Genomic DNA, 22,864 nt, shown 5'->3' on the forward strand with positions numbered 1-22,864 from the left:
TTCGGGCAGGGGGAAGAGATAAAGGTAGAAATCCAATAAAAAATGGAAGGGGAACTACTACTACCACCCCTGAGGAAGGTTTCTTTTCCAAAACGAAATATCTGGTGACTATATTTTACAGACTTGGAATCGCAAAGAAAAACGCTTGTCTCGCCTCCTTGCTAGCTAGCATTTACCATTCACCTCCCCTCGGTTAGTTACGCAGTTACATTTTGTCGCCGAGCAAACCCTGATGCCATATACATATTGGAAATCTGTAAACAGGATAGATAGAATTCTAGCGCATTATCGTGGAGTCGGACTGTGTATACCGCTGCTTCTTACAGAATCAAGTACAACACTAAGAATTGGCACATACCGCTGACCCTTCCCTGCCTGTCTTTCCTCTAGGACCCTCTCTACCCTGGGAAAAACATAAGAAAAAAGGATGTTCAGGTGAGAGCAAAGAAGTGATAAATATGATTTCACACCGAATATGTCCATTTTTTTTGTTTACATATACAAAACCTTGTTTATAACTTTCCGGTACATTTTGGCCACAACAGCAAACCTGCTGTGATAATGAGCCACTGCGGACGAGTTGGGTTGGTTATATTATTTTCAAGAAAACACGACAGGTCGTGCTAAAATAATGTACTTCGAATATATCAACATTTTGTTAAACGCTCTTGATTTAGTGACATTATTTTGCTCACAGCTCGTCCTGGTTCTCCGGGGCTGCCAGGCCTTCCTCTTGGACCGCGCAGACCCTAGGGAAAAGCGATAAACTATAAATAAGTAATCTTGAGTTTATTGACACTAGAGCTGGGTGAACGGGCAGATCACTGAAAGCAACAGTTGCTGGTAAATCACAGAGAGTAGCGGTGAGTGACTTACGGTCCTTCCATCCCGACCAGAATTTCCGGGTTGACCTGCGTCCCCCTAAATCAAAGAGAGCAAAAATCGATCAACGAGGAGAAAGTTTAAAACGTGAAACTACTGTGGGGAAAAATCGCCTGCTTTGAAGCATTGTGAATAAAAATTTTGACAGCGCGAAAAATTTACTTGAAATTGCTCTCGGTACTGTGCGGTTACCAGTTAACTAACTTTATGATGATGAAATGTGAATAAGCCCCTTGACGTTGGCCATTTTAGGCCAGATAGATGGCTTGACCTCAACATTTTTCGTTAAATCAGCGAAAAAAGGACGATAACTGAGATCCTACCTCATCTCCTCTCCGACCGGTATCCCCTTTTTCTCCCGCTTCGCCTTGATCTCCCTAGAAAAAAAAGCAATGCTAAAAGTTTCTTTTTCCCTAGTCATATTTTCTATCAGTTATATGTTGTTAACCTCCATAACAGTACACAAACACCTCTACATTATGGTCAGTCCACTGTCAGTCCCAGAGAAACAAGAAGTTATATATAACTTTTTTTTCCCGTGGGATTAAAGGCTCAACCTAGTACACGGCAAAAGTAGAATTAAGCCGCATGATGCAGCGCCGAGGAATTAAATGCAGAAACTTTCCATACAATGACAACAACAAATAAAGAGGTCATAAACTATTACGACTGTTAGACTTGATCTTATAAATAAGTGTATTCTTTTAACATAACTCATCTAAGCTCAATAGCACTATCTTTAGTTCTATTACAGCGAATTGTTCATCGTAGTATCTGTGTTTCCAAGCTTAATTATGTAAAAAGAAACTTTGAATTTCCAAAACAGTCAAACAGCGAGTACTCCAGACTACAAGATCGGTCTTATCGCTGTGTTTGACTTCATTCGTAAGCTGAATAAGTTTGGTGGCAGTAGTAAGCGGAGTGTTTGATATGCTCGTGCTATTTGGAAGCACTATGCAGTCGGGATCCAAATTTTAAGAATGACAGGTGTGGTGCTGTGTTTTTTAGATGACACCTTCCGCTCCGTTCGTTCCCGCTCGTCTCTGGCGAAATAATAATGATGCATCATCTAGGATTCTTTTCTGGGACGACACGACTGAATAGGATTTAGCTCACACATTGTCAAGGCGTGTGTTTGACGCAGAAATTATGTCTAAAATTGTTTAAGATTTTCATCCTTGGAGATTTAGCAGTGATAATAAGTTTCTCTGCATTTCTAAATCGTACATACCCTATCTCCCTTGACGCCACGAAGTCCCGGCAATCCAGCCGCTCCTCGAGGACCCTGAATAAAAAACAAAAACAACAAGAAAACAAATTAGGAAACAAGCGCACACATGTTGGCTATCAGTAAAGCCAGTAAAAGTTAAAACAACATTCGTCTAATGCAGTTTAATGCGGGTTGCCCCGTCACGTGACCAGCAGCCATGCAAATGTATGGAAGTGGAAAATAATGTTTACATGAGAAAAGAGTTCAACTCCCACAGGATCGGTTTGGGACCGTCGTTTCACTGTTTCGGTATACCAATATGGCTAACGTTTCATTGTTGCTACACCAATATGATATGGCTACCGTGACGTCTGTGGAAAAACTCTTTATTGCATCTTTTAATTCATTCGCAGTCAACGGCTCACCGTTTCTCCAGCTGGTCCAGGTTCACCAACCTCTCCGGGGGTACCCGGTCCTCCCTGAGAAGTGAAAAAATAGAAAAACAAAACACACAAGTGTATCTTAATGCTAGCTTCTAGTCCGGGGATGTTAATTTAATCTTAAAGGAGCTCAGTCGCGACATTTGAGCTATTTTAGCAACGTACAAAATGGAAATAGTAGTTTGTTACAATAGAAAAACACCAAAGAGATAGTAACAATCCATAAAGAATGGTTAAGAATGGAGAAGATTAACACGGATTACGAACGATGAACTTGAAACAGTTAGGCTAAACTTTTCAAGATACATGCACGCTGACCGTTTCTTTGCTCCTTTAACGCCGGGGGTTATTAGCTAAATGCAGGGGCGTCCAGTATTCTTTACTCATACATCTGGGATCTGTTAACAAATTCATAGTGCTGAACTAGAGAAAGCGCTTTTGTTCCAGTGAGCGCGCCATTCCCTTGTTCAAGGAGATATTAGATTGATTTTAACGACCAAAATATTTAAGGAAGACTCTGAAATGGCTGACAATTGTTTTAGGTCCCATAACCACGATAATTTTAATGAAGTTAAAGGGGCTAGGTCGCGCTATTTTAGATAATTTTGTTTAATTTTGTTAATTATGAGCTCTAAACGTCAAATTGGCAGAGCAAGAGTCTTTCATTTGCAAAATCACTGTCACATAACAACTGAGAATGATTTTCCAGCTGTGTAAATTGCATTTTGATATAAACTGATATAAATTTGAAAAAAAGGTGGGCCGACATTTTTCAAATTTACCAAATACAACACATTTTAATCCTCTCCAGTTTTAGTCCATCCATGTCCCTTCTTGGCTTTCCTGTGTTTTGCTTGAGATCTTCTATAGTTTTGAGCCGTTTTTGTGATATTTTAGTTAATTCTATGACCATTTGATCAAAGCTGAAATTGCCTAAAATCGCGTGACCTCGCCCCTTTAAGGACAAACGATAACTTACGTCCTCTCCGCGACGTCCAGCTCTTCCCGGTGGACCTGGCGTTCCGGACGGTCCCTTGAGACAAAGAAACAAAACTAATAAATTTCAATTAACAAGTGTAAATTTTTTAAGTGTTTCCTGAAAGAATTGGTTCTTTTAGGCGGGAGTAATGGATAAATAAACAGTACCAACAACTTCAATCACCCCTATAAGAATGGTCCTAAAAATTTCTCTTTTTGTTCGGTTGGAAACCAGACTACAGCTTCAAACGGCCTGGAATTTTAACAGATGACAAATCATGATTTGATATTATCGAAACCCAGACAGACAGCTGACAAACCCTACGTGCTTGACGACAGCCGTCTCCAGAAAAATCCTCCCCGGGGGGGGGGGGGGTACTTCCAGAAAAGTTGGGTGGGTGTGTACGGCCCACTTCCCAAAACCTTTACGCTATTTATGACCAAAATCTGCGTTTTTTGCTACCCTATTTATGACCTGTCCCTTGCGGCTGACACAGTTATCCCAAACATAAGTTGTGAAGGGCTTTTGCTGACGATTTTATCGATAAAGATGAAAAGGCAGCTTCTTCTAAGAAACATACCCAATTCAAGACTAGGGTGCTAAAACCATACCCTATTTATAATCAAAATGGACAAAATCGATATCCTATTTATGACCAAAACGGCTGAAAAACCCTCCTCTTTGGGGCCGTGCATACCTATATAGCCCACATAAGGGAGTACCCACTCCCACCCGGGAAAAATCTCGAACAAATTCAAAAAAACAAAAAACTATTTAGCTAGCGTGAATTTCTGTGGGGAAAATCGAAAATATTATTCTTTAAATCCAAAAACTGAGTTTGCCTTTCTTTACTAAGCAGATTTATTCAAGATCACTCGCTTTTAATTGGAAGCAACAAAGTAAACAAAATTGTCATGTTACGCTGGTTAATTCTGTCTGTACCCACCGGTTCGCCGGCACTGCCCTGTTCTCCCTCTGCCCCCGGTTTTCCGTTTTCTCCCTAGGGCAAATAAAAATCAATACATCAATAATTGGAACAGTTCCCTAACTGAATAATTCAATTATTATTTATTGGAAAAAAACTGGGACCTCAGCATTACAAATGCCACTACCATCGCCAGTAAATTATTGAAAATGAATAGCTCTTGAAAGCAACCAAAGGAACCGATGGAAGCTGCTGTGTTGACGACTGGATAGACATGCCAAGAGCCACGATGGATTAAAATTTAACAACTTTATCATTTTTATGGTTTACACTCAAAAATATAATTCAAATTAATGAAATGTCATTGGGTTACCCTCATCGGGATACTGAAGACAAGGGGTAAAAATTCGGAAAAGGAAAAAGAAATGAAACAACAAAATATGGAACAAGAATTGTTCTACGTGATAAAACTGCAGCTTACGTCTTGCCCTCTTCTTCCTGAAACACCAATTCTACCAGAGGGTCCCTAAAACAGGAAAAACTGCATATTTAATCTGTGTATATATGCAAGAAGTACGTGTGAATCCGCCCAAAATAAATCACTAGGGTCGACCTTTACTCTTTTAACCTGCCACCGTTAGATCGTATTAAATTAAAACTAATCAACGACGTTACTCCGGCCGACTGAAGGGTTGAAGGATAAGATTTTCGGCTCTGATTCCAACGACAAATCATCGTTTAGAAAATGGTTAACTTACTTGGAGGTAGTAAGTTGTTGAAACTTAGCTTATCGTGTGAAGGTGGCCAGATCAAATGATCGGAGTACTTCGATTAAAAAGCAACTTCATACCACTGACTAAGGGGAAAAGTCGCGTCTTTGCAAGCACTTTGTTTTTCCTAGTGCAAGGCTCTGGCTAATTCTGTCTAAGATCCTTTCATGGAAAGGAAACCTGTTATCGAACAAGGCGATTTTATGGCGGCACGCAGATTTAACATCAGATACTCTGGAAGATAGTGGTGTCTGTCCAACGTCCTTGAAAAACAAATATCCTGCCCTAAATTGAAAGTGCTCTGTGGCAGACTCATTCGTGAGATCTTGCCAAGTACTGTCAAACTACAGGTTATTATCTAAGGATTTATCACACCTAATCTTGCAGAATATTAGGCGATACTTCATTGCGATTTCGTAGGATAATTGGTTAAGGCTAGCGGATCCATAAGCATAATGCTAGCTATTAATGAAATTTCGGATAACTTGTCAAGATTAATTAAATGTTGCTCTCTGTTCTTCAGGATTCTTCTGACGTATTAGCAGCTTCAACTGACCTACTTCAGGAACTAAAGTCAACATGTCGGCTGATGTTTTTGATTCGGCAAGAGGTGAAAGTTTCAGAAATACAGGTAACTTTTTGAGATCTATGAAATGTCTTCAAGGGTCATGTAACAAAATGTTACTCTACCGGATCCCCAGGTGCGCCTCTCACTTCCACGAAGCCCACGCTCGGTCCTTTGTTGCTCTGCAACGTAAAGAGCAACATCAGAAGATCACAAGAGCATGATGAATCACACCTGTTATGTTGTTATATGACGTCATAATTGACGAGTAATCACTCCCTCCCCCCTGAAAAAAAAAAATGAATACTTGGCATACTACGAAAGTTCTTTTCCACTCTTTCGCGTGAATACTTTCTTGAGGGACGGGATAGGAATCTCAGAATCTCAGAATCAATAAAAACCTTAGAAAAGGTCGAGCTGAAGAAGACTAGAGTAACGATCACACCCGGAACCTAAATGATTAACAGTTGTTTCATCACTCACAGCTAGACGCGATGGTGGTAAAGGTAAGGGTCCCGCGCCATTTGTGACGTTGTAAAATGTCCCGGGAGGTCCGGGGAGACCTGGACGTCCCGGCAGTCCTTTTGGTCCCTTTGCCCCGGGACCTCCCTTACCGCCCTAAAAAAAGACAACATGAAGTTAGACGGATTGCCCCTCACAAACAGAGGATGAAGTAATGCACTCTTTCTTTTTTATAAGAATATCGAGGCTGAAATTTACAAAATTTTAAGAATATTTTAATTACGAATAAACCCGAGGCTAAGATTTTGAAAAGAATTTAATTTCTTTGTGTAGAAAATTTGTAAGTACAATACAATTATATGTTTTCACCTAAACCGTATAAAATCCTTCTTCTCTCAATCTAAACGGCAAAACTAGCCAAAAAGCAACAAAAACAGCACTAGGCGTATGCTCGACGCTATAATCTAAGAATATTCACAAAATTATTTTCAGCCTAAAATCGGCAGAAAAATAAGAATAGCCAACCTAGGACGGAAAAACAATATTCTTATAAAAAAAAGAGTGTACCATTATAATTACAATTATCAAAAAGAAAACTAATAATTCGAACATAATTATATCGATTAAAGAGAATAAACTGAAACAAAATGCCTGCTCTCCCATGATGAATGCCGTGTCTTTACACTGTTTACATGATTTAGAAGAGACCGCTACAGCCAGATTTAAAAGTGGTGAGATTTTGTGCTTGCCGCAGTTTGACGGATAAGCTCTTCCGCAGTACCGCACTATTATAGCTAAAACTGTTCCTTAAAAATAAAGTTGGTACGGGGCAGTGGAAGAGTCAGTTTGCCCACGCATTCCCTTATGAATAAGAAGGCATTTCACTACAGTCGGTGAACTATTCACCCATAAAGGCCTTATTCCCAAGGTAATCACTCAAAGTTACTTACTCCCGGTTTTTGAAACTCGCAGGAGGGTCTAGAAATAACCAATCCCGTGACGCAAAATTTTCTCATCCGGAAAGCCCAATTGGCTTATTATACATCCATAAAATCTTGATCATAAAAACCTCCACACAGCCCGTGTGATAACATTAACCGCTGAAGAGCTGAGTACAATGTCGAAATTTACTTGAGATGGATTACTAACTTGATCCCTCTTGGAACAACATGGTTCCGGATCTTGCGTATGTTTCAGAAAAGGAAAGTTGCCAATCTCAAAGTAACCTGGAAGATCACTTTAAATGAGCAGAAAGGGAATGAAATGCATGGGTTGATCGCGGCTGCCAAATACGCCTTGTAATGATTTTGTTGTTGTTGTTGTTGTTAATTACGTCTGTCAAGTATTCACTAGCATTGAAAGACGACTATAGAAATAAGAACGTGGCATAGTTGCTCTTATAAGATGTGTAATGCGTGTACAGGAAATTAGATTGGAGTGGCCTTGTTCAACGTCCCCTCAATCACAATCATTCATGATCATTCGAGAAATAAACCAAGGTGTATCCCAGGGCAGATCCCCCTTCTAATTTTGAAGGCAAACTGCTCCCTGTGTAAGAGGTTGTCTCGGATGTGCTTTTCCTCTCTGGCCATGGCTGCCAGGAGATGGTTAGATATATTACGTAATTACAATTTGAGCTCCTTATTGACATCTTACTTCCTGGCCTCTGTCGCCTTCAGGGCCCTCTGGTCCAGGAGGTCCTGGACCCCCCTAAAAGGAACAAAACAAAAACAAATAATAACTGCTTTTTGACTGGGAGTGAGATCTTTACGGGAAAATCTCAAACCGAAGACCTAACCTCGCTAACGCTCGGTCAATACGTCAAGGCCGATGTTTGAGATTTTAATTCCCGAAAAGACTGACTGTTTGAGGTTAATAAATAGTTTATTACATGGCCCCAAGAGAACGTCAAGTTACTCTTAGCTTGATATTTTCTTTTGATGGCTTATAGAATGCTTTACTTTTATTTGTTTTAATTTCCTTTTGCTTTGTTTTCGCAGGCCCATAATCGACTCGTGCGCATCACGAGAGAATAATGCCCGAGAATTAGCCAATCGGAGAGTACGCTATATCGGCTACAAACGCAAGCCATATCGTAATTAACAATTAAATTATTCGCTCTCGATTTCTATGAGGTGATAGTTGATGAGGCCTTCACCCTATCACCTCATAGAAATCGAGAGCGAATAATCTAATTATTTTAGTAGAATTCTAACTGAAATTTCCTTCAAATAGCGATTTCAATTATTTCTGGTCTTAGTATTAAACTTCAAGCCTTAGAGAATTCTCGCGGACTGAATTAATTGTCAATTTGACATTTGCAGTTGTGTATGCGTGCTTATCAGTTTCTTTCAAAAATTTCGAGCTTTTTTAATTCAGGAAACCGTAAATGCTCATCTTCTGGTCTTCTCAGGAATTTTGTTTATTCTTTTTTTTGTAAATGTTCCTTCAAAACTACGGAGAAACGAGGAAATGTTGCAATTTTGTCGACCAAACCAAGCCACTGCATACTAATGACTGATAGTGTGCAATGGCTCAGCCAATCAGATTACAGCTTTTGCGTTAGTATACTAGTAGAATTCTACTAATAAAAGATAGAGTGCGAGCACGCTCACAGTCACGCTCGCACGTTTACTTGTTTTGCGTTCTTCCTAACAATTTTCAACGAAAAGAGAGACTGCTGGCAGTCTAAATAATAGATAAAGTAATGCGAAACTACTTTTTACCTGCTGCTATTAGCCTACTTTGAAGGATTAAGTCTGTTTTAGCCTCAGCCCATGAAAGGCCGACATTTGGTAAAACGACTGACAAAACAGTGTCGGTTTTTTTTTTTTTTTTTTTTTTTTAATACTTAATTTTTTTTAATTGATCTTGAAGATATTTATTCTCCAGTAATTTGCCGTAATTTCTAAGTTGGTCGCAACTCAAGTGAAAAATACGCTTTCACTCCCCTCAGATTACCGTGCCTTGATTGATCGCAGTCAATCGAATGCAAATGCGATATATTTTTTTTAAAGCTGGTGGTATTTCAACTCACAGCTCAAGATACATCTCCTTGACAGTCGATTTTCGAATGGTTGAATTCTATGAAATTCCACAATAAGGTCCACATACCTTGTCGCCTTTTGGTCCCGGGTCCCCCGGTGGGCCGATCTAAAATAAGACAGAGAACGGAAACAAACAACATCCAGCTATTTCATCTGACCATTTCACACTAAAACTAGAGCAACTACCATTTTATTGTCATATAGTCAAGCTATGTGCAAGAAGGATCACAATGAGCCAAGAAATAGAAAAGAATAAGGAAAAGAAAAAAAACAAAACAGACCATAACAGCCCAGCACAGAAAAGCGTTTCTGTGAGTGTGGTGTACAGCTAAACGAAAGCTATATATGTTAATTGACGCGTTTTTACCTCACAAACTTACACGATTAAGTTCAGCTAAATTCACGACAAGAGAGATCCTGCTTTCCGGTGGTAAGCTGTTACACCATTACCTTCAGCTCCGCAATGTTATATATAAGCTTGTTCAGAAAAATACGACGTCTCAAGAAAAATACGACGACCCAAGGTATTTAAAAATTAAATTATTCCACGAGTACGCGTTGGATTTGAGATGATAGATAGCCAATGAGTCACGTAGCGCCGAGTTGGCTGTAATCATCTCACATCCACAAGCGCGAGTGGAATAACTGTTTTGTTAAAAAAGCCCCCAAGTTGTAGAAAACTAAACTAAAATAAAAAAATAAATTAAAAACGCCTCAAAAAATCGAGCGTACGCTTATCATATTTGTAGAACATGATGGCTAGGCCAGTGAAAACTCTCGAATTGCATTATCCAATGATCCAGTTTTTAATAACCCGTATTATCCTATGAGTGTATACTTTATACATCACACCTTTCCTTTCTAAACTTTGATGGTTGATTCTTCTTTTTTGTGACAGCTTCAGAAAGGAGAACAGTTTCCTCCACGTGCTATATTCTTAGCTTTCAAAACGTTACATAATTACAATAAAGTTTCTGTTCAAAATTCTTTGCTGTCCATGCAAGAACAAGATTGAGACAACTCTTTAACGTTCCATATTAAAACTTTCAAATTTTTATTAATTCGAGTCCGTATATTTCGTATTCTCTATTTTCCAATTGCCCATAAGTCACTCTGTTTGCCCCCCAAATTTTGCGTCAACTATTGTTGTGAAATGCTCTTGGGAGGTCTGCATATTCCCAAGAGCATTTCACAACAATAGTTTATGCAAATTTGGGGGGCAAACAGAGTGAATTATGGGCAATTGGAAAATAGAGAATACTACTACATGTAGTTGAGACGATTCGTTTTGCGATTCATTCGCGTAATTATTACGAGCTGCAAGTTTCACAGCAGTATGGAGACGTTGCTGACTGTTCGTATAGCAAGAAGCAAGCTCACTCAGATTGCATTGCCAATAAAGTATGACTTTAACCGGAGGTCACGAAATACCACCTTAGTTACCAAAGTCTGGCTCTAATCTGACCCCTTCGGAAGAGCAATGGTAATAGGAAACTTAAGCAAACCAGGACGGCGACGAGAACGTCACCAAACAAAACGTTTAATGGGCAAAACAATGGCTGTGCAAGTGCATTATAAATCTTGGCACATTTCTTTGCCGTCCTCTGCAAAACAGCAACGTGAAATGACCAAATTATACGTTGTCTGGAGAACGTGGACCACAACGGCTAATTTTTCGCATTTCTATTTGGAATTGAACGCATTCGTAGTATATTCAGCAGGGGAAAGTTTTAATACCGACAAACACGCTGAACAGGCTAGATAAATGAGAAATTCCAAAGTAAAATAGAAACACATTTTTTACTAGGTGTCGTCCTCGCCGTAGCCGTGGTATATGCGTGAGGCCCCTAAGGAAGTGAAATGACCAAGTTAGGCGTAGTCTGATCATGAGGAGGGCGAGCGAAGTTTTCATATTTTCATATGGAATTGAACGTCGTCGTTGCATATTTAGCTTAAGCGCGTGTTTAGAGCCATTGGTGTAGTAGACAGCCGCGAATTTCGCTGGTAAAATATAAATTCGACTTTTTTTGGATTGGCGTCGTCCTCGGCGTCGGCGTCGCTTAGGTTTCCTAATCTAGACCATAACTCGTGAATTCAATCCCACCACGGTCAAAGAAATGTCCTTGCACCTTGTGCTCTCTAGAAAAGGCTAATGCCGACAAGGAGCGACATGGGTTGCTTTCAGCTCTAAAAATTACCACAAAATTATTCCCGTGATTAGTGATCTGCTCTTGAGTTATGCTTTACTTCATCAGGCTAAGACCAAACTGCGCTACCAGAAACTTTGGACAATATATTTATACACTTACATATTGTACAGGGGGTGGAGGTGGAGAGGTAGTGGTAGGCGGAGCTGTGGTAGTGGTAGGCGGAGCTGTGGTAGTGGTAGGCGGAGCTGTGGTAGTGGTAGGCGGAGCTGTGGTAGTGGTAGGCGGAGCTGTGGTAGTGGTGGGCGGAGCTGTGGTAGTGGTAGGTGGAGCTGTGGTAGTGGTAGGCGGAGCAGTGGTAGTGGTAGGCGGAGCAGTAGTGGTTGTAGGTGGAACAGTGGTAGTCGTAGGTGGAGGAGTGGTCGTTGGTAGGGGTGTCGTAGTGGGCGGTGCAGTAGTAGTAGGAGCTGTGAACAAACGATAAGCAATATTGTTAGTGACAGATTTATGCACGGTACTGCAGAATTGCGATGGTGGCTAGGGTTGTTGCTTTCGATTTCACCAGCTTCTAAGATTCTGACAAAGTTTGGACAGGCAGACGGGCGCTGGGGTGAAATGGGTGAAATCGCTAAGTCGGCTTTTAGGGCTCTGAATTTAATTCATGTCATGGATGCATTTTATTGTAACTTACTGGGGCAAAGAATTTCAGCGGTTTCAACAACTTTTGTGCTCAGTTGAGAGAAATCTTCCACAAAAATTGTGTCTTCTTGTCTGGATGCGTAACCCCACAACTCGACAGGATCGGCAGCACTAATACCCAAAGCAACGATGTAGATTCCTCTATTTTTCATGGCTGTTGCCACTTGCTCAGGTCTGGGCTCATCTCGGTTACTTAGCTGGGTTTGTCTGCCATCCGTGATAAGTAGGGTAACCTTAAAAAAACAAAACAAAAACTCGTTTATGTTACGTACCGAACCGTCATCTTCTTGGACTGGATATTTGTTTCGATGAACTCAACTGCGATTATTCCCATGCAGGCGTGTCCCATAGAACGAACTTGCCATTAAGCTTATAGTGTGGGTGATCGTGAAACACAGTCTTGTTCATGGGACCACGAGAAAGAAAATTAAAAAACAAATTACATCATGGCGCGTCAAAACATAGGTCTGTGTTTTTGTTTACCGTTTTCGTTTATTTGAAGCTGAAAAAACGCTGATTGAATGTACTCCAGAAAAAAAAGAAAGCAAACAACTGGCAAGATGCATTTAAAACCACTTGTGCTACTGATGATGCAGAACCTGACGTCTACAAGTACAAACTACAGACACTTTTGAGTCCAAAATGAGAGGGGAGACAGGAAACCAAAACATATATACTTTGGTTTCAGCATGACATCATTTATTTCCTTTGATTGGCTGAAACCGTCTGCACCAATATTCCATCGAGTTTGAAAGCATTAAAGGAGCTACGTCAGAAACGAAATTCCCTTTTAAAATTTATATATTTCCTTAAAACAACGGGAAAAGGCAATGGGAGGAGGAAGCAAAAGTATTTTAATTTATTCATTTATTTTTCTTTTGAATGGAAGTGGTTAATCAAAAAAGAGTATATTTTGGGAAAGCCACAAAAATCTAAGGATTGCACCATTTAATATTTAGAAATTGTATATGTAATTCTAGTTGGTTGGGGCTTCAAAACTTAAAGCTGTAAACTTGCAGGTCTGAATAGGGTTAAGAAAAGCTGTTTAAAAGCATTTACTTAATCTACACTCAAACAAAAGAGGAATTCTGTACACTATCAGGCCTGTGAATAGCTGTAGCATTTGAACTCATACTTCTTAGCAGTTAGAGTAAATTTTAGCCAGACCTGGGTCGAGTTTTTTGACATTTCCGACGAGTTTTAAAGTCACTGACTAAGCCTTAAAGAAACTGTTCCTAGTGCTCTTGTTCACCTTTATACTTGAGCACTCTTCCCTCTCTCGGAGTCAGTGCTCATGGCCCGTATCATAACGGAAATGCATAAGAAAACTTACCTGTTTAACATCAGGTCTCATCCCAAATCTTTCCCTTAACACTTCTTGATTTGCGAGACGAAGACCTCTGTTGATAAAGGTGCGTTCTTGTGATGATGGTCTATTGATCGATGTTATCTTATCGATAAACTCATCTTCATTGTAAGTGTCTTCATTAAACTCTGAAAAACCGAATATTTTTTGGGCGTCGTTTCCAAATTGGACCATACCAATATGGGAACCGTCCGGGCCAGGATTGACTCTCTTGGCGACATCGACAACGAATGTCAACAAAGTATTCCAGTCATCCCTTACGCTGCCTGAAGCATCCACAACCATCGCCAAATCAATCATACAGTTAGGGTCCTCTGAGAAAAGAGAAAAGCACTAAGAATAAAAGCCACACAAACAACAACAACAACTTTATTCACTAATACATTTACAGTTTTACATGACTCTTTCTTTTTTATACAAGAATATGTTTAAAAGAATATCGAGGCTGAAATTTGCGAAATTTTAAGAATATTTAGAATATTCACAAGAATACTTTCAGCCTAAAATCGGCCAAAAAAATGAGAATATTCAGCCTCAGCCGGAAAACCAATACTCTTAAAAAAAAGTAGTGTATATAAATAAATCGAAGGACAAAATAGTAATGTGCATTCGAGTCTGGAGACTGAAGTAACCTGAAAGGTTTCTAGTCAGTCTCCTGTTATTGTAAGGTTTCAATAGATATTCAGAGAATACAGAATTCTTAAGAGAAGAGATATCATGATGGTATAATAGAATGGAGAAAATCAATACAAGCTTCCAAAATGTTGTTCAGACAATGAGTATATAAAATTTCAGTTGTTTAGCTATAGAGAAATGCACATCGAGCTCGTTTAAAAAAATCCCGCGAGAAGTGATTTAAGAGGCTGTCACTGTAAAAACCGACCACTGATTTTACTTCGGAAATTCGATTTTTCTCATAAGCTGGGATTTCAAAGCCCTTACCTGGCACGCCATTAAGTTATTCAGTAAATCAATTTATACGGTCGGCTCCCTCTGCTTATTTTTCTCAATTTCCATTAGCTTCCGGTTTACCGCCTTGCGGTTTTTAATACCAGATGTTGATTTATAACTGATCTAACTAGGAGATGTTTTGATGATCTTTTCTTATGCTTATTGAAGCTTGCTGAAATATCGTAGCCTCTATCACACTCCATTACCAAAGGCTGTTAGCCAAAAACGACCCTGACGAAAACCGACTGGCAGCAACCGAAATCGAGCCTAGAATAAAGTTGTCTTTCGTCAAATGGACGAATTAACCCCGTGATGTCTTGGTTATGTCCGTCAATGCACACACCCAAATTAAACTGGCATGACCGTTGATCTATAGACAATTATTTGTGGCGTTGTCGCTTTGGATGATCGCTTTTATAGCTTTCGGATTTTTTTTTTTTTTTTTTTTTTTTCATCATTAGTATTATTATTTATATTATTATTGTTATTTTTTGATTGTTTAAACGTATTTTGTTTTTTTTTTTTCATTGCATACTTTTACGTTAGCGTGACGTCTGACTAGTTATGCATGAATGTCTGTAAAAAGTATTACATTGCGTGACTTCAGTATCAAAGCCTTTTCAAACTTGTTAACTTGGACTTCCTCCGACAGACTTCAGGCAACTAGATATCAACGTACATACTAGCGCATTGTCTTTCTTCATGCTATTTATTCCCGCCAGAAACATTCCTTTTAAATACAATGTTCTTTCATTCTCATTGGGGCAATCAACTCGTGATTTTCAATCGGGCTGCAAAAAGTACAGATTATCGACTCGAATTCAAAGTGAACGAAACAAAAAAAAGCGTAAAAAAAATACGAGGATCTCTTACGTTGTAATGGACAGGATTGCATGCACTATGAATCGTGATGAACATCGAGCTAGGTGATATTACGCTGCATTACAAGGCAATTATTTCATCCTAGCGTCAGGTAATTTCAGTAGCGCTCCGAATTTAAAACATAACATTCAGTGTACATTAGTAATTCAAGCAACCGCCAATTCGGGGATAAAGCGATTTCGTAGAAAGGAAGCCATGTGGTGCATTAGACATCGTGATCACGCAACGATAGCTACAATTTAGCTGATAACAAAACAATCAACAGAACTACTCACGCGCTGAAATCCTACTCCCAAACCAAACAAGCGAAATAACCACACTGCAAATCAAGCTCGCCTGAGTCATGTTGAGAGATTGCTGTGCTCCAAAGCGAAGCTTTACCACGCGAAAGTTCACAGAATAGACGAAAGGTCGACCATCTATTTAGCTATCTTCGAGGACCAGCAGCGCGCGACACCGCACATATTCTCAATAGATCTTTGTAGAAAGAAAGTTCATGCAACTTGAGCCTGTCTATGTAACCGCAGACGAGCTTAAATTAAACATTATGATAGGTACATTTGGTCTCTCTAACAAAAATTTATTCATAACACACGTCACGACATACTTGTTATGCCTAGTGGTCAGTCGTTGAACCAATGAGGTTTTTTCTCTAACTTTAGAAGTTCTTCATTGTTTTGAAACAAGGGCAATTCATTTTTCCTATTTGGATCAAATGATTCTTTCGGTTCTCGAGTAATATATGGTTATCATTGAGTCGAAGTGAGTGGAATTGCTCTTAACCCCGTTGAAAATAACTTCCGCTCAGATTGTCGAAACGTTAGTCCCCAATCCTCCATAGAAATAACAGTAACCGTGGATTAAAGAGTGCGTTCGGGTATTGGTAGGCTTGGTATGTCAGAAAAGCAAACATTCTAGGAATAGCATTTGCCTGAGCTGTTAGGTAGACGTGAAATTGGCCTCCCTCCAGCAGGAGCGAAAACAAATGAATTGATCGCAAAGCACATGCATACGAGAGGGTTTGTTCTCGTTTATACATGTATTACGTAATATTAGTTACGACCGGTCAGTAAAAAAACCGAACTGCAGTCGGTAGGCCGCATTTAGTCCGCAGTCCGCGTTTTATACCTGAGTCCGTGTTTTATACCCAGTCCGTAATGCTTAGTCGGCGTTTTATACTTAAGTCCGTGTTTTATACCCAGTCAGTCCGCAGTCCGCAGTCCGCAGTCCATATTTTATACGGCCCTTGTAGTTTACTGCCCTTGTAAATGGACACAAACGATACCTCTTCCCTCGGTATGCGAGACGACGTACTTTTATTACCAAAACTGGGACAATTATTCTGTTTACGAACACGACTTTGAAACGCCTTGGCTTTGGGGGAACAGCTACAGGGCATTTTCACTTCCGAAACAATGAAACGGAGGATGACCGAGGACATGTTGGTGTACCAAAGCAATCCTGTGGGAGTTGAACTCTTCAAGTTTCCTATGTAAACACTTTCGTTGGGTTTATATGTTACATATTTTGCACGCAGAAATCTATAGGCCAGCAAAGCGAAACAACACATTTCCTCCTTTGATTTATTCAGCAGAAAGCAGCATTGGTTTTGGTCCAAGAGAAGAGAGTACACAACACGCAGCCAAACTACAGCTTTCTGTTCGCACGAGGTCTTACACATTTCGACTTGTCTGCAAGGTTTTTAAATGCCATTAACACTGACTTCGAACTTTAAATAAACAACTTATTCGCTACAGTCCACAATAAGCTGTTTCGACACTCGAAAGTCCGCTATATTGCAGAACATTCGAAAGAAAGAACATGGACGACCATGGTGATGACGTCGACATTTCCCCCTGAATAATTTTTTTTGGGGGGGGGGTGGGAAGGGGTGGGGGGGGGGGAGCAAATTGATTTTCCTTCATTACCCGATTAGAGGATCTCAGTGGGGAGTGGCTTTTACGGTTAACGGTTAAATTTTAAGCATTTTTATGCCTAACGGTTAAATATTTGACCCTTTAACGGCTAACGGTCAATTTCCTTCCCGTTACGGTTAACTGAAATTAATTACCATTGTTTTCCATTATAATATAATAATTAACTGGAAATATAATAGTTAATTTCCATTGGTGTGGTGCATGACAAAATCATGAACCTGTCCTCAGAATCTGTTTCGTACTCTTCCACTTGACTGAAATCGGCTGCGGACCCGAGCGTTAGATGTGGAACTCTGGCATCGTTTACAAACGTTACTGTGCACACCTCGCCAACGACAGGGAGGACCTCAGTGGGCGTCGTTTGGTTAGATTTCTCAGCTTGAAAATACACCTTCGTTGTCTTCGGATTTGACTGAATGTATACTGCTGGGGGAAGAGCTAAACAATACACAAATCGAGTTATTTACAAGACAATTTGCGCTAATATTCTTTTTTTTTTTTACGGTTAACGGTTTTCAATCCGTTTTACGGCTAACGGTTGAATTTTAAGCTTTTCTACGCCTAACGGTTAAATATTTGGCCCTTTTTCGGCTAACGGTTAAATCCCATTGAGACTCCCCGATTAGAACTGCGTTCTGCCGAACGCAATGATATTTTCACGCGACAACGATCCATTCGACGGGATCGCCGAATCGGATGTCGAAGATGCCGCACCAGAAAGATTATCGATGTACCGTAAGTGACACTGTCACTTACCGTTAAAAAAAGGCGGTTTTGGCACCTCTTAGAGTGTTTAGCCTGGAAAGGTCCACAGCGGGAGCTTTGCGGTATGTTTTAGGGTACTGAGGCGAAAAAAATGTGAGAGGTGATAACGTTTTGTTTTAGAATTGGGGTGAAAAAATTATCAAACCACGCCCACAAAACAGGATCTTGGTACCTCTTAGGGGCTCTTTTCAAAATTTCCGACGAGTACCCCCGTCCTTTTTGTATGGGAATTCTATCCCCCCCCCCCCCCCCCTTAATAGGCGTTGTTTGGTTCGCGATTATGGTAAACTGCACCATCTTTTTTTTTCTTACGGAGGATTCAACGCAGTACAAGTAAGTCTAATAAGATCTCGGGACGACCATTATGCTTGGCTGGCAACAGAAAAACTGTTGTTCACGTAGCATTCTATCACGATTGCCGTTCTCTTACTGGCTACGGTACTCGTTATCTATTCTGTGGTAGACAGTAGTAGACTAACAGTGTAGACTAGCATTTTCTCTAGGTTGTGAACGAAACGGCGACCGCTTCGTTGCGTCTTCCAAGTGTCTGTGAAGAGGATTTAGATAGAGTCTTGAACATCTCGGAGATTTACACTAAAATAAGTAGATGATTCGCTCTCGATTTCTCTGTGTGATGGCTGTCGATTAGGCAGCACCCTGGCCGGAACTATCACACGATAGAATTCTCGCGCTCATACGGTCTAAATGTTAAAGATATCAAATGTAATTAAAGGTTGAAAGGTTTTCCTTGGAAATAATTGAAAATGCTTAACTACCACTACTGAACATCTTACAAATTTACAGAACTGATTTATTACCTGAACACATTTTTCGTCTGTGAGGGTCATCTGTTATTTTCGAAAATGCTCTCGACCCGGAAACTGACGAGAACAGCAACGTAGTGTGGTATATTCGACAGAGTGACTCGATTCTCTTCTGGACAACTTGGTTCATGGTTTTGTTATGATAGGCTGAATCACGCTCGGCCTTTCTTTATCGATTGCTAGGACGTTAACGATCATTTTATGTGAAGTTGGTAAACATTATAAGCAGGGGGGGCGATCAGAATACAGTCGGTGTCAGGGGTCGGAATGAAAGTAGGGGTTTTCTTGCTCAAATCAGAGTGGAAAGAGAGCAGGCAGAGGAGAAATTCATGGGTAAATTCAGTAGAATTGGCGAGAATCGCTTCGTTTTGCCTTAGTTACTTGTTCACTGTGTCAGTTGGACTTGTGAACAGTGCCAGGACTCCAATGATTAGCACTGCACTGGACATTTAAAACCGTTCTGAATGAAAAACAAACTAACAAACAAAACAAACAGCAACAACAAAAATTGGAACTGACTGGAAAAGAAGAATTCTGTTCGAAGTAGACGAAATTTGCCGTCACCTACATGTAAAAACGAGGTTTCTATGGCAATGTGGAATGAAGTAGAGAGACGACATTGATGCATCAAAACTAGCAAGGTCCACCATAGGTACGTATCGGTCTGGCACGATGCAGGATTTGGCTTTTCGGGATAGTCCAGTTAAAGCAGGAGCGGGATGCGGGGATTTCAATTACGGGGAGCAGCGGGAATTGCAAGAAAAATGCAGTGAGATATGGGATTTCAATTTTTACGCATGCCGTTTTGCGTATAAACGGAATTGCAAAAGCTCTTAACCTAGTTAAATATATCGAATACTTCCACTCCCCACTCCCACCGTCCGTCTTCATCCCCCCCCCCCGTTTTACGCCTGCTATGCACGCAGGCTATTAAACTATCGCTTAACCTTCCTTGATTTACAGGGGCGTAGATAGAGGGGTCTTGGGTTGTCCGTGAACTCCCCCCCCCTTTTTGTAAGCCTTTTTTAAGCAAACAACTCACAACAGGTAGCGAAAACGACATGACAATCTAGTGAGTAGCCTCACTTTGACACAGTGTGACCCCCCCCCCCCTCCCGCCCTCTTTGAAAAATCCTGGGTACGCTCATGATTTATATGAAGATGTGTGAGGTCCAAGCGTCCCATTGTCAAATTAAGTTTAACGAACCTGTACTTTAACCAGGAACACCAGAAGAGTAGCATATCGCTAACCACTAACCTTTAACCTCTTCCAGGTGAAAACCTAGCTGTTATCTGACGAAAATTATACTGAAATCCAACTGTAAACACTTTCCTGCAGATGGCGTAGTGCGCGCGCAAACAAGCACGAGATACGCAAATGTTTGACTTACTGGGGAGGTGACAGGAAAAAATGTAACAGGCACCGTAAAAGTTTCCTAAAAAGATGAATAACTTTAAAAAACGCGTGGCTACCCCTACATTTTATGTTATGAAATGGAAGTTGCAAGCCTATTTAACACGTGATTAGTTTCTGGTTCTGAGCAAAAGGTATTTAGACTGTATTTTAGCTGAACCAGAGGAGGGCTGTCAGAGACGCTAAGAGCGCTGTTGAAACGATTTAAAAACATACCAAAAAAATGTTTTTTTTGTAACCATTAACCATGCAGTTCTAAGATCTTTATAAATATGTTTGCTTTTCTGTATGTAAAGGCGAATTCCAAGAAAACCTATGAAGAAATATCCTTTTCTTCTTTTTTTCAAAAAAATGCTGATGTCAGCATTTTTAATGAGATTCAAGGCTTATTATCTCGCAAAAATGCGTGGCTACCCCCTTTTTCTTTGTGGATTCCAATAGCCCTTGTAAAGATCTACCTTTTCCGCGTGGTCCTAACCTGGCGCAAAAACCTTTGTATTTAGTAGGCACCGTCCTTAAGCGACCATTATCCATTTCCCCGAGGGTGGCCGTTTAATAGGGGTTGACCTGTATATCTAAACTACAAACTTAGAATGGATCAAGCATTTATAAATATATGAGGAAATTGAAACAAACGATTAAGATTCGACTCTATACTTACGGACGGAGATTGTCGTGCTGCAAGAAGAATGCGCTTGTCAGTCAACCGAAACGCAAACTAATAAGTCGAGGACTCCCAGGTTTTTAGCATACGTAAAATGGACATTTCATTCAAAATTGCAGCCAAGTAGAAATGTATTCATTTAACTGACACTATACTGAGCCTCTTTTCAAGATCTTGTCGAAGGATTTTCCATGATTTACTAGTACGAAATATGCAGATTTGTGTAGCTTGTGTTCGTACACAGTAATTGACTTTGCATATACTACAGTCGGTAGACAATAACGAAGCGAAAAGTTACCCCACCTTCGAATATTGTTTGCCGACATCTCTGCTTATCTCTTATGTTAAAACTATTTTCAATCATTGATCTGGAGAAGTAGGCAGGAGTGGACTACGTCTACATCGCATTTTAACTTGTATTTCGAGGGAAATTAATGTTTTCACTGTCCCTACTGTGAATTCTGTGACATACGGTGAACGTGCCTTTTCTTTCTCCCCACCTATATTATGGAAGAGTCTACCGGATTCTGTTAAAAATAGAACATCTCTTTCGTCTTTAAAATCTGCCCTCAAAACATTCTTGTTTCGGAAATCCTTCTTCTGATTTATTTTATTTTATGAGAAACTGTATTCTAATTAATTATTTCATTTATTTTATTTATTACTGTTATTAGAAATATTTCATAGGATTTAACTAATTTATTTTTATAGTAATGTAAGGGCATTGAGTTTTTTTAACTGCGTTCAAAAAGCTTTATTATTATTATTATTATTATTATTATTATTATTATTGAATCTAAAAATGTTTCGACACTCTGAAATCTGCAGGTTCCGTAAAGTCAAATTGCCAACCTTCCGTGTTCATTGTCATCTTTATAACTCTTTTAGAGCTGTAAGTTAACTCTTCAGTCATTTTTTGTACCTTTATAACCCAAATGGACTGGCAAATTGTCGATCCCGGCCTAAATATAATATACAACGCGGCGATCTCGACTGGCGACGCGCACTTCGAAATGAAAAAAATAATATATACATCGCAGCCGTCGACCAAATCGTAGCTAGACTCCGAATTGTAATGCTAGGTGACACAGTTCTTTCACTGAAAAATCGTGTCCAGTTTTGATAAAATATGAATCACAAATAACCCAAAAATATTTTGACTGCCCTCGAAGTTCAGTCAAAAGTCTCTTGGGTGTTTTAGCCCGGTTCCCGAAGTGACGTCATTAGTAGCCCTACCCCGATCCCACTTTGGGCGGTCGTGAACATAGCAATTGCATGTTTAAACGCCTGTAGAAACGCAGGGATTTTATCAATCGAGATAGTTTTTTCGCTGAAGTAATCAGGAAAACTAGTAGATTTAATTAAAGGAAAAAAGATTTGGGGGGGGGGGGGTAGTGGCAACTTAAACTTAAAACTACTGATAGGTTCAATAGAAATCTTTTATCTGCTTTTCTAACAACCCAAATTGATCATTCAAGCCCAGCTGTAGCCAGAACTTCGTCCTCCACAGACCGTAGAAAGCACTGAAAGCACTTAAAACTTCTAACCTCAAGCGTAAACGGAATCGGAGTAAAACTTTGGCCATGGAAATTTAAAAAAATCAAGCATTTAAACTAATATCGCGACCAAACTCTGGCCTTTTTTTCTTTACAAATTTCTATGGATATGATGAATCTCAGAAAATATATATATAAAGCTTATGTTTTCGCTAGTGTTCTGAGTTCTCTAGTTTTCACGTAGTGTTGCGTATCGGAAACCAAGTGTTTACCGGTACGATAAACGATAGAACAGTGGAACCCCGCCTTACGGCCACGGCGTTAACACGGCCACCTCATTATTACAACCACTTTATTCTGGCCCGAACAAAAGCTTAGTCAGTCATGTACTTATTTAAAGAACGCCTTTAATACGGCAAGAATTTTCGTGGCCCGCTGG

The 22,864-nt window shown here is 39.9% G+C and overlaps 1 protein-coding gene across 3 annotated transcripts in view; it reads right to left on the reverse strand.

Annotated features, from left to right (window-relative positions):
• Positions 1–15,850, reverse strand: part of LOC110069299 (uncharacterized) — a 59,875-nt gene extending 44,025 nt beyond the window's left edge. The window contains exons 1-17 of one of the 3 annotated variants that reach the window (XR_016205847.1): positions 15,601–15,850; positions 13,460–13,806; positions 12,119–12,359; positions 11,590–11,894; positions 9,348–9,386; positions 7,890–7,943; positions 6,255–6,389; positions 5,897–5,953; positions 4,918–4,962; positions 4,458–4,511; positions 3,512–3,565; positions 2,518–2,571; positions 2,114–2,167; positions 1,206–1,259; positions 877–921; positions 696–749; positions 359–403 (exon numbers count right to left, since the gene is read on the reverse strand). Coding sequence is in view for 2 of the 3 variants with exons in the window: in XM_089284091.1 (XP_089140217.1) it covers positions 359–403; positions 696–749; positions 877–921; positions 1,206–1,259; positions 2,114–2,167; positions 2,518–2,571; positions 3,512–3,565; positions 4,458–4,511; positions 4,918–4,962; positions 5,897–5,953; positions 6,255–6,389; positions 7,890–7,943; positions 9,348–9,386; positions 11,590–11,894; positions 12,119–12,359; positions 13,460–13,806; positions 15,601–15,670 (1,707 nt within the window). In the remaining variant the exon portion in view is untranslated. The remainder of the gene's footprint in view (positions 1–358; positions 404–695; positions 750–876; positions 922–1,205; positions 1,260–2,113; positions 2,168–2,517; positions 2,572–3,511; positions 3,566–4,457; positions 4,512–4,917; positions 4,963–5,896; positions 5,954–6,254; positions 6,390–7,889; positions 7,944–9,347; positions 9,387–11,589; positions 11,895–12,118; positions 12,360–13,459; positions 13,807–15,600) is intronic. The other 2 variants (XM_089284091.1, XM_089284090.1) reach the window with 2 other exon arrangements.
• Between the last annotated feature and the right edge of the window lie 7,014 nt (positions 15,851–22,864).

Source organism: Orbicella faveolata, unplaced genomic scaffold, assembly GCF_042242905.1.
Source record: "Orbicella faveolata isolate gen_17 unplaced genomic scaffold, um_ofav_v1 contig_13, whole genome shotgun sequence".
NCBI lineage: Eukaryota > Metazoa > Cnidaria > Anthozoa > Scleractinia > Merulinidae > Orbicella > Orbicella faveolata.